We start from the raw sequence: 11,262 nt of genomic DNA, 5'->3' as shown, positions 1-11,262 counted from the left end.
GTTAGGTTAGGTTAGGTTAGGTTAGGTTAGGTTAGGTTAGGTTAGGTTAGGTTAGGTTAGGTTAGGTTAGGTTAGGTTAGGTTAGGTTAGGTTAGGTTAGGTTAGGTTAGGTTAGGTTAGGTTAGGTTAGGTTAGGTTAGGTTAGGTTAGGTTAGGTTAGGTTAGGTTAGGTTAGGTTAGGTTAGGTTAGGTTAGGTTAGGTTAGGTTAGGTTAGGTTAGGTTAGGTTAGGTTAGGTTAGGTTAGGTTAGGTTAGGTTAGGTTAGGTTAGGTTAGGTTAGGTTAGGTTAGGTTAGGTTAGGTTAGGTTAGGTTAGGTTAGGTTAGGTTAGGTTAGGTTAGGTTAGGTTAGGTTAGGTTAGGTTAGGTTAGGTTAGGTTAGGTTAGGTTAGGTTAGGTTAGGTTAGGTTAGGTTAGGTTAGGTTAGGTTAGGTTAGGTTAGGTTAGGTTAGGTTAGGTTAGGTTAGGTTAGGTTAGGTTAGGTTAGGTTAGGTTAGGTTAGGTTAGGTTAGGTTAGGTTAGGTTAGGTTAGGTTAGGTTAGGTTAGGTTAGGTTAGGTTAGGTTAGGTTAGGTTAGGTTAGGTTAGGTTAGGTTAGGTTAGGTTAGGTTAGGTTAGGTTAGGTTAGGTTAGGTTAGGTTAGGTTAGGTTAGGTTAGGTTAGGTTAGGTTAGGTTAGGTTAGGTTAGGTTAGGTTAGGTTAGGTTAGGTTAGGTTAGGTTAGGTTAGGTTAGGTTAGGTTAGGTTAGGTTAGGTTAGGTTAGGTTAGGTTAGGTTAGGTTAGGTTAGGTTAGGTTAGGTTAGGTTAGGTTAGGTTAGGTTAGGTTAGGTTAGGTTAGGTTAGGTTAGGTTAGGTTAGGTTAGGTTAGGTTAGGTTAGGTTAGGTTAGGTTAGGTTAGGTTAGGTTAGGTTAGGTTAGGTTAGGTTAGGTTAGGTTAGGTTAGGTTAGGTTAGGTTAGGTTAGGTTAGGTTAGGTTAGGTTAGGTTAGGTTAGGTTAGGTTAGGTTAGGTTAGGTTAGGTTAGGTTAGGTTAGGTTAGGTTAGGTTAGGTTAGGTTAGGTTAGGTTAGGTTAGGTTAGGTTAGGTTAGGTTAGGTTAGGTTAGGTTAGGTTAGGTTAGGTTAGGTTAGGTTAGGTTAGGTTAGGTTAGGTTAGGTTAGGTTAGGTTAGGTTAGGTTAGGTTAGGTTAGGTTAGGTTAGGTTAGGTTAGGTTAGGTTAGGTTAGGTTAGGTTAGGTTAGGTTAGGTTAGGTTAGGTTAGGTTAGGTTAGGTTAGGTTAGGTTAGGTTAGGTTAGGTTAGGTTAGGTTAGGTTAGGTTAGGTTAGGTTAGGTTAGGTTAGGTTAGGTTAGGTTAGGTTAGGTTAGGTTAGGTTAGGTTAGGTTAGGTTAGGTTAGGTTAGGTTAGGTTAGGTTAGGTTAGGTTAGGTTAGGTTAGGTTAGGTTAGGTTAGGTTAGGTTAGGTTAGGTTAGGTTAGGTTAGGTTAGGTTAGGTTAGGTTAGGTTAGGTTAGGTTAGGTTAGGTTAGGTTAGGTTAGGTTAGGTTAGGTTAGGTTAGGTTAGGTTAGGTTAGGTTAGGTTAGGTTAGGTTAGGTTAGGTTAGGTTAGGTTAGGTTAGGTTAGGTTAGGTTAGGTTAGGTTAGGTTAGGTTAGGTTAGGTTAGGTTAGGTTAGGTTAGGTTAGGTTAGGTTAGGTTAGGTTAGGTTAGGTTAGGTTAGGTTAGGTTAGGTTAGGTTAGGTTAGGTTAGGTTAGGTTAGGTTAGGTTAGGTTAGGTTAGGTTAGGTTAGGTTAGGTTAGGTTAGGTTAGGTTAGGTTAGGTTAGGTTAGGTTAGGTTAGGTTAGGTTAGGTTAGGTTAGGTTAGGTTAGGTTAGGTTAGGTTAGGTTAGGTTAGGTTAGGTTAGGTTAGGTTAGGTTAGGTTAGGTTAGGTTAGGTTAGGTTAGGTTAGGTTAGGTTAGGTTAGGTTAGGTTAGGTTAGGTTAGGTTAGGTTAGGTTAGGTTAGGTTAGGTTAGGTTAGGTTAGGTTAGGTTAGGTTAGGTTAGGTTAGGTTAGGTTAGGTTAGGTTAGGTTAGGTTAGGTTAGGTTAGGTTAGGTTAGGTTAGGTTAGGTTAGGTTAGGTTAGGTTAGGTTAGGTTAGGTTAGGTTAGGTTAGGTTAGGTTAGGTTAGGTTAGGTTAGGTTAGGTTAGGTTAGGTTAGGTTAGGTTAGGTTAGGTTAGGTTAGGTTAGGTTAGGTTAGGTTAGGTTAGGTTAGGTTAGGTTAGGTTAGGTTAGGTTAGGTTAGGTTAGGTTAGGTTAGGTTAGGTTAGGTTAGGTTAGGTTAGGTTAGGTTAGGTTAGGTTAGGTTAGGTTAGGTTAGGTTAGGTTAGGTTAGGTTAGGTTAGGTTAGGTTAGGTTAGGTTAGGTTAGGTTAGGTTAGGTTAGGTTAGGTTAGGTTAGGTTAGGTTAGGTTAGGTTAGGTTAGGTTAGGTTAGGTTAGGTTAGGTTAGGTTAGGTTAGGTTAGGTTAGGTTAGGTTAGGTTAGGTTAGGTTAGGTTAGGTTAGGTTAGGTTAGGTTAGGTTAGGTTAGGTTAGGTTAGGTTAGGTTAGGTTAGGTTAGGTTAGGTTAGGTTAGGTTAGGTTAGGTTAGGTTAGGTTAGGTTAGGTTAGGTTAGGTTAGGTTAGGTTAGGTTAGGTTAGGTTAGGTTAGGTTAGGTTAGGTTAGGTTAGGTTAGGTTAGGTTAGGTTAGGTTAGGTTAGGTTAGGTTAGGTTAGGTTAGGTTAGGTTAGGTTAGGTTAGGTTAGGTTAGGTTAGGTTAGGTTAGGTTAGGTTAGGTTAGGTTAGGTTAGGTTAGGTTAGGTTAGGTTAGGTTAGGTTAGGTTAGGTTAGGTTAGGTTAGGTTAGGTTAGGTTAGGTTAGGTTAGGTTAGGTTAGGTTAGGTTAGGTTAGGTTAGGTTAGGTTAGGTTAGGTTAGGTTAGGTTAGGTTAGGTTAGGTTAGGTTAGGTTAGGTTAGGTTAGGTTAGGTTAGGTTAGGTTAGGTTAGGTTAGGTTAGGTTAGGTTAGGTTAGGTTAGGTTAGGTTAGGTTAGGTTAGGTTAGGTTAGGTTAGGTTAGGTTAGGTTAGGTTAGGTTAGGTTAGGTTCCCGTGTGGAGTTGCTGATCTCCCATCGGGCGCGTCCCCAGGTGGCGGATAGGGGAACGCCCCCCCAGATATGGGGGGGGTACCGGCTTCGGCCGGCGCGGACCAAAATCAGCAGGGGTGATGGTCGCTCTTCGTATCCTTCTGCATCGGCAGAAGGCACTGAAGATGCGACCTGGGGCTCCGGCCCGGCGTTGTCAGGGGCGGCGGGTCCGGCAGCAATGCCGGGCAATGGCTTCGGCCACCGCCGGCCCGACCCGTAACCCAGACGCAATGCTGTCTGGAACGGGGGCCGCCTCCGCACTGAGCGGAGGGGGCCGCGAGGAAGACAACCTCTATAAAATAATTACCCAAGCCTAAGGTGTGGCGCCTGCTGACGGGCTGAATGGTCAGTGGTACTGGCAGCAAGGGTGCCCCGGGGAGGTCACCCCGGTAAGAAAAGACAAAACAAAAAAATGGATAAGCAGATCGAAAATTCAAGTCCGCCGGCGGGCACTCCAAGCGAGCGACCCCGCCCCTCTTCGGAGGGCAAGCCCCATACGTATACGGCGGGGGGCAAAGACTGCTTCGTAGGCCAGCAAGATGCTGGCCTCCGTGAACACGACCAAGGCTGCGAAAATGGAAACCGATCAAGCTCAGATGTGAGGGAGCGGCAAAGCCGTAGAAACACTTTCTACCCGGCCTTTGCAGAGACTGGACTGAACAAAGGCGCACCAGCATCATCACCACTTCCTGAAGTGATGGTGGTCCTGGAGCGCATTCCAATACCGGATGAGGCGAAAATCGATATGGATATCGATGCCGAGAAAGCGGCACAGTCTGACGGGGCGGATACTAGCCTGGCGGAAGGACGATCCAGGTCGGGGTCTCCTGAGACTAGAAGCCACTTCTGGGCAGAGGAGGGCCCTAAGAGGCGTCGACTGACGACGACGTCGTCAACGTCGGCGTCGCCCTCGGGCAGTGATTGTGAGACGCCTGCCACTAAGTGCAGAGCCCGCCGATCCATCACCGGGAAGCACTCCAGCCTACCTAAGGCACAGGTAGATATTGCCGCCGTGAGGAAAGAGTTCCTTAAAACTCAGGCTGCAAAGGAGATCGCAGTGTGCGCAAACCGAGTCTCCCAGGCTAGGGCGTTGCGCCTGTCGGAATCCTCCTCAACACACGAGGCCCCAACAAAGGACCTGAACCAGCAGGTACTGGATGCTTTGGAGGTAGTCGAGAAGGTAGCCACTAAATCTGGCAACCTGAAGGGCACTTCGGTCAAGGCGCTAAAGGACGCTAAGTCGTCCCTTCACGCTGCCTTTGAAAGCATAATTGAGAGGACATCAACTGACGTTACGAGGCAACTGCAGGCGGACAATGCCCGCATTCAGGCGGACAATGCCCGTCTGCAGGCCCAAATGGCCAGCCTCCAGAATGAGCTTATCAACGTCAGAGTGGAGTTGGAGCTGCTGCGGAAACAGGGCGCCTCTGCGCCATCCTCAGATATGACTGGTGAGTCGGTCGCTGCACCGCGGACTTCTCGCGGCCAGAAGCGGCTACAGGTGGCCACCCCGGCCCCTAACGATGAGGGAGACCTAGCGCGAACCATCATGGTCCAGGTAGGGACGATGGTAAATGCGCGCTTAGAGGCCCTAGAGGATAGACTTCTTCCGGAGAAGCGACTGCGTCCGCCGCTGTCAGCTGACAAAAAGCGTTCGCAAGCAACTCCTGCGGCCAAGCCAATACCGGCACAGGCACAGGCCATCGCGAAGCCAGGCGTAGCTGCAACTGCTCACCCGGCCCCTGCTGAGGCTAAGAAGAAGTCTAAGAAGAAAAAGAAGAAGAAGAAACAAAAGAAGAAGGGGAAGGCCGGCGCTGTCCATCAAGCTGCCGCGCCTCGTGCGCCACGACCACTCCCATCTGCACCCTCCACAATGGAGGAGCCGTGGAATGTCGTCGCCAAAAAGGGCACGAAGAAGCAGGCTACCACCACTCAGAAAAAGAGTGGCCCAGTGAAGTTGCATTCTCCCCGCACGGCGGCAGTTGTGCTAACTCTGCAGCCTGGCGCAGAGGAAAACGGTGCTTCCTATGCCGGAGTACTGGCCCAGGCCAGAGCTCGAATAAAGCTGGATGAGCTTGGCATAGGTGCTGTCCGGTTCCGACGAGCCGTGACGGGCGCCCGCATCCTGGAGGTGACGGGAAGCACCAGCAATGTGAAGGCTGACTCCCTTGCTCAAAAGCTTAGGGAGGCTCTCGATGAGAACGTCGTCCGAGTCAATCGGCCCATCAGATCTGCAGAGATGCGGATCTCAGGCCTGGATGACTCAGTCACCACTGAGGACTTGGTGGCAGCGGTGGCTCGAGCTGGCCAATGCGCTGCAGACCAGGTGAAGCCCGGCGAAATTCACCGTGACAAAACCGGTCTTGGCTCAGTATGGCTGCGGTGCCCTGTGGATGCCGCAAAGAAGGTATCAGAGGGTGGTCGGTTACTGGTCGGCTGGGTGGCGGCCCAAGTGAAGCTGCTAGAGACCCGGCCGATGCGGTGCTACCGCTGTCTCGAGACGGGGCACGTCAGAGTGACGTGCGATGCTGAAGTGGACCGCAGCAATCTGTGCTATCGCTGTGGACAGGCCGGTCACATCAGCCAAAAGTGTACAGCTACGCCCCACTGTAACATATGTGAGGCTGCAGGCAAATCCGCGAACCATCGGATGGGTTCTTGTATCGCCCCATCCAAGCGCAGGAACAGAGGAAGGAAGGTCGGCGATGGCTCCAGGGCCTCCTCGCTGCCTGCCCGCCCGTCAGCGAGCGCTGAAACTCGGGCCGAGGTGGAACCGACCATGGCCGTTGATTAATGGCTACTCGGTTCCTCCAGGCGAACATCGGCCACGGCTCCAGAGCCCAAGACCTGCTCTCCCAGTCTATGGCAGAGTGGCTGATCGGACTGGCGGTGATCAGCGAGCCTTATTATATCCCACCCAGGGATAGCTGGCTGGGTGACCAGGATGGCCTCGTTGCGATTGTCACGCAGACGTCGGCCGGCTCCTCGCCCTTTGAGCGAGAGTTTAAGGGTCGGGGATTTGTCTCGGCGTTTGTGGACGGCGTGATGGTGATCGGGGCGTACTTCTCGCCGAATCGGACTCTGGCCGAGTTCGAGACCTTCTTGGACGAGGTCGGTGCTCTGATCGACAGAAGCCGCCCGGATCTCGTGCTCGTCGCTGGGGATCTCAACGCCAAATCTTTGGCGTGGGGATGTCCAGTGACGGATGCGCGCGGTCGTGCTTTGGAGGAGTGGGCGATTGCGATTGGTCTGGAGTTGCTCAACCGGGGATCGGTAGCCACGTGCGTGCGGCAACAGGGCAGCTCAATCGTGGACGTCACGTTCGCAAACGCTGCCCTGGCGCGCCGTGTCCAGGGCTGGGAAGTGCTGGAGGGTGTGGAGACGTTGTCGGATCACAGGTATATCCGATTCAGCGTCTCCACGTCCGCAGCTGCCCCGAATGGCCCGAGCCGACCCCTGCAAAGGGACAGTCCTCGTTGGGTGCTGAAGCACCTGGACAAGGAGTTGTTGATGGAGGCGGCCATAGTCCAGGCCTGGGCTTCAGACCTCGAAGGCCCTGTGGTAATAGAGGACGAGGCTGCTCGGCTAAACGAGGCAATGTCGCAGATATGCGACGCGTCGATGCCTCGGGCCAAGCCCGTCTCTCCCAAACGGAGAGTCTACTGGTGGTCTTCGGAGATCGCGCAGCTGCGTGAATCTTGCGTTACAGCCAGACGCCAGTATTCCCGGCAAAGGAGACGCCGGCTCCGTGACAGCGAGGAAGAGGGCAGACTCTATAACATCTACAGAGTCTGCGTGAAGACCCTGCAGACCGCAATCGGTCAAGCTAAGGAGGCGTCCCGGCAGGAGATGCTGGAGACTCTGAACTGCGACCCATGGGGGCGGCCGTACAAAATGGTACGTGCCAAGCTCAGACCATGGGCTCCGCCATTAACTCAGAGCCTCGAGCCTACCCTGCTACGGAACGTAGTGGAGACGCTATTCCCCGCGCGGGAGGGCTTCACACCCCCTTCCATGGTACCTCCATGGCAGGGAGATAATGAGGAGGCTGAGGTGGCCGAAGTGACAGCTGGCGAACTGGGCGCCGCCTTACTGCGGCTCAAAGCCAAAAACACAGCTCCCGGGCCAGACGGCATACCGGGTCGTGTGTGGGCATTAGCCGCTAGCGCTTTAGAGCCGAGGCTGCTGAGGCTGTTCTCCGCCTGTCTCGAGCAAGCCAGATTCCCCCTGGAATGGAAGACAGGAAAGCTTGTCCTCCTGAAGAAGGAGGGACGTCCAGCAGACTCTCCATCTGCGTATCGTCCCATCGTTCTGCTGGACGAGGTGGGCAAGCTTTTCGAGCGCATCATTGCCGAGCGCCTGACCGAACATCTTACGCGAGTTGGCCCCGACCTGTCGGACTGCCAATATGGCTTTCGTCACGGTCGCTCTACCATCGACGCCATACTCCGCGTTAAGGCCCTAACGGACGAGGCCGTGTCCCGACGCGAGGTAGTGTTGGCGGTGTCACTGGACATCGCCAATGCGTTTAACACCCTGCCCTGGGGTTGTATCGAGGAGGCAATGAGGTACCACCGGATGCCTATGTACCTTAGGCGCATCGTCTCGGCGTACCTGTCGAATCGGAGTGTCATATTCCCAGGACGTGAGCAGTGGGGACGACAGCCGATGTCCTGCGGTGTTCCACAGGGGTCGGTCCTCGGACCACTCCTGTGGAACATCGGGTACGATTGGGTGCTCCGTTGCGCAAACCTCAGAGGAGTCGAGCTCACGTGCTATGCCGATGACACCCTGGTCACGGCACGTGGCCCGACATTCAGGCAGGCCGCCATACTCGCCACAGCGGGTGTGGCCCACGTTGTCGGCCGTATCCGTCAACTCGGCCTAGAGGTGGCCCTGAACAAATCCGAGGCTCTGTGCTTCCACGGGCCTCGGAATGCACCACCAGCTGGAGCGCACATTGTGGTGGGCGGAACTCGCATTGATCTAAAGGCAACGATGAGGTACCTCGGACTTGTTCTGGACGGTCGATGGGAGTTCCGCGCACACTTCCAGCGCTTGATGCCCAAGCTCCTCGGAGCGGCAGGTGCCCTCGGGTATCTCCTGCCCAATCTGGGTGGGCCAAAGGTGTCGTGCAGGCGGCTTTACATGGGGGTCGTTCGATCCATGGCCTTATACGGAGCTCCAGTATGGGCCAACACCCTGAAAAGGCAGAATATCGCCCTTCTGAACGCAGCTCAGAGGGTGATGGCCATCAGGGTGATACGGGGCTACCGAACGATCTCCTGCGAGGCGGCGCGTGTGCTGGCTGGATCTCTACCCTGGGACCTAGATGCGAGAGCCCTCTCGACAATGTACTTTTGGCGGGAGGAGGCGCAAGGTCGGGGTGAAACGCCAGCACCACGCGAGGTGCAAGCACAGCGGGAGGAAGTTCTCCGCCTGCTTATACAGGAGTGGGACGAAAGGCTGGCGCAGCCTAGTGCGGGCCTGAGAACCATCCAGGCAGTCCGCCCTGTCCTCCGACAGTGGTTGGACCGGCGACATGGGGTGATAACCTTCCGGCTCACTCAGATCCTCTCGGGACATGGTTGTTTTGGGAGGTATCTGCATGTTGTAGCCGGAAGAGAGCCGTCCGCAGAATGCCATCACTGCGACGGCTGCCCGGAAGACACGGCCCAGCACACGCTTGAGGCGTGTCCAGCCTGGGCGACAGAGCGCCAAGAGCTTGTTGCTGTTGTGGGGCGCGACCTCTCGCTGCCCGCCGTGGTCCAGGCCATGGTTGACAGCGAGAGTTCGTGGAAGGCGGTTCTCACATTTTGTGAAACTGTCCTTCGGTGCAAGGAGGATGCGGAGCGGGCAAGGGAGGCCACTGCCACCGACCCTGCACGCCGCAGGAGACCCGGGCGGAGACGGCGGGCGGATGTCGGCCGTCTTCCGCCCTAACACTGATGCGGGTCTCTCCCTGTGTGTCCTGGACCAGAGGAGGAGGGCACAACAGGGGAGACCCCGGGACGTTATGACCCGAGAGGGCACTACGTCGGTGCCTCGCACCGGAAGGGCCGCGGGCGGCAGACTCGGGGGAGTCTGTCGTTCCTAACATCTGGCCCGAGTTGGCGTTGCGTGCGTGTTCCCCGCACGCCACTCATTCCTGATTGAGATGGGGCCTATCAGGCCATCCACCACCGGGTCGCGGAAGCATGCTTCGGCGATTCCCGGGTCCCGGTAACACCGTGGACGGGACGGAACACCGTTGGTTTTTAGTGGGTATACCGGGTGGCAACACCCGGGGAGTCCCACATAACCACGTCGCCCCCCCGGGCGGCGTGGTATGCGTAACGCATTTTCCAACGTAAAAAAAAAAAAAAAAAGGTTAGGTTAGGTTAGGTTAGGTTAGGTTAGGTTAGGTTAGGTTAGGTTAGGTTAGGTTAGGTTAGGTTAGGTTAGGTTAGGTTAGGTTAGGTTAGGTTAGGTTAGGTTAGGTTAGGTTAGGTTAGGTTAGGTTAGGTTAGGTTAGGTTAGGTTAGGTTAGGTTAGGTTAGGTTAGGTTAGGTTAGGTTAGGTTAGGTTAGGTTAGGTTAGGTTAGGTTAGGTTAGGTTAGGTTAGGTTAGGTTAGGTTAGGTTAGGTTAGGTTAGGTTAGGTTAGGTTAGGTTAGGTTAGGTTAGGTTAGGTTAGGTTAGGTTAGGTTAGGTTAGGTTAGGTTAGGTTAGGTTAGGTTAGGTTAGGTTAGGTTAGGTTAGGTTAGGTTAGGTTAGGTTAGGTTAGGTTAGGTTAGGTTAGGTTAGGTTAGGTTAGGTTAGGTTAGGTTAGGTTAGGTTAGGTTAGGTTAGGTTAGGTTAGGTTAGGTTAGGTTAGGTTAGGTTAGGTTAGGTTAGGTTAGGTTAGGTTAGGTTAGGTTAGGTTAGGTTAGGTTAGGTTAGGTTAGGTTAGGTTAGGTTAGGTTAGGTTAGGTTAGGTTAGGTTAGGTTAGGTTAGGTTAGGTTAGGTTAGGTTAGGTTAGGTTAGGTTAGGTTAGGTTAGGTTAGGTTAGGTTAGGTTAGGTTAGGTTAGGTTAGGTTAGGTTAGGTTAGGTTAGGTTAGGTTAGGTTAGGTTAGGTTAGGTTAGGTTAGGTTAGGTTAGGTTAGGTTAGGTTAGGTTAGGTTAGGTTAGGTTAGGTTAGGTTAGGTTAGGTTAGGTTAGGTTAGGTTAGGTTAGGTTAGGTTAGGTTAGGTTAGGTTAGGTTAGGTTAGGTTAGGTTAGGTTAGGTTAGGTTAGGTTAGGTTAGGTTAGGTTAGGTTAGGTTAGGTTAGGTTAGGTTAGGTTAGGTTAGGTTAGGTTAGGTTAGGTTAGGTTAGGTTAGGTTAGGTTAGGTTAGGTTAGGTTAGGTTAGGTTAGGTTAGGTTAGGTTAGGTTAGGTTAGGTTAGGTTAGGTTAGGTTAGGTTAGGTTAGGTTAGGTTAGGTTAGGTTAGGTTAGGTTAGGTTAGGTTAGGTTAGGTTAGGTTAGGTTAGGTTAGGTTAGGTTAGGTTAGGTTAGGTTAGGTTAGGTTAGGTTAGGTTAGGTTAGGTTAGGTTAGGTTAGGTTAGGTTAGGTTAGGTTAGGTTAGGTTAGGTTAGGTTAGGTTAGGTTAGGTTAGGTTAGGTTAGGTTAGGTTAGGTTAGGTTAGGTTAGGTTAGGTTAGGTTAGGTTAGGTTAGGTTAGGTTAGGTTAGGTTAGGTTAGGTTAGGTTAGGTTAGGTTAGGTTAGGTTAGGTTAGGTTAGGTTAGGTTAGGTTAGGTTAGGTTAGGTTAGGTTAGGTTAGGTTAGGTTAGGTTAGGTTAGGTTAGGTTAGGTTAGGTTAGGTTAGGTTAGGTTAGGTTAGGTTAGGTTAGGTTAGGTTAGGTTAGGTTAGGTTAGGTTAGGTTAGGTTAGGTTAGGTTAGGTTAGGTTAGGTTAGGTTAGGTTAGGTTAGGTTAGGTTAGGTTAGGTTAGGTTAGGTTAGGTTAGGTTAGGTTAGGTTAGGTTAGGTTAGGTTAGGTTAGGTTAGGTTAGGTTAGGTTAGGTTAGGTTAGGTTAGGTTAGGTTAGGTTAGGTTAGGTTAGGTTAGGTTAGGTTAGGTTAGGTTAGGTTAGGTTAGGTTAGGTTAGGTTAG

General features: G+C 51.7%; 1 protein-coding gene across 1 annotated transcript; it reads left to right on the top strand.

Moving 5' to 3' along the window:
• The first annotated feature begins 3,565 nt into the window (after positions 1-3,565).
• On the top strand, positions 3,566-5,947 carry LOC126380855 (uncharacterized). Its single transcript, XM_050030441.1, has one exon. It carries the CDS (start codon positions 3,566-3,568, stop codon positions 5,945-5,947), a length of 2,382 nt encoding a protein of 793 aa, XP_049886398.1.
• Positions 5,948-11,262: the final 5,315 nt, after the last annotated feature.

This window comes from Pectinophora gossypiella, unplaced genomic scaffold (genome assembly GCF_024362695.1).
Source record: "Pectinophora gossypiella unplaced genomic scaffold, ilPecGoss1.1 Pgos_142, whole genome shotgun sequence".
Lineage (NCBI taxonomy): Eukaryota > Metazoa > Arthropoda > Insecta > Lepidoptera > Gelechiidae > Pectinophora > Pectinophora gossypiella.
The sequence above is the reverse complement of the archived record's forward strand: the minus strand, read 5'-3'. Positions and strand labels throughout refer to the sequence as shown.

What these genes read in the sequence shown, in the direction of transcription:
- LOC126380855 (XM_050030441.1), top strand. Translation starts at nt 3,566, where the DNA reads ATGGATAAGCAGATCGAAAATTCAAGTCCGCCGGCGGGCACTCCAAGC.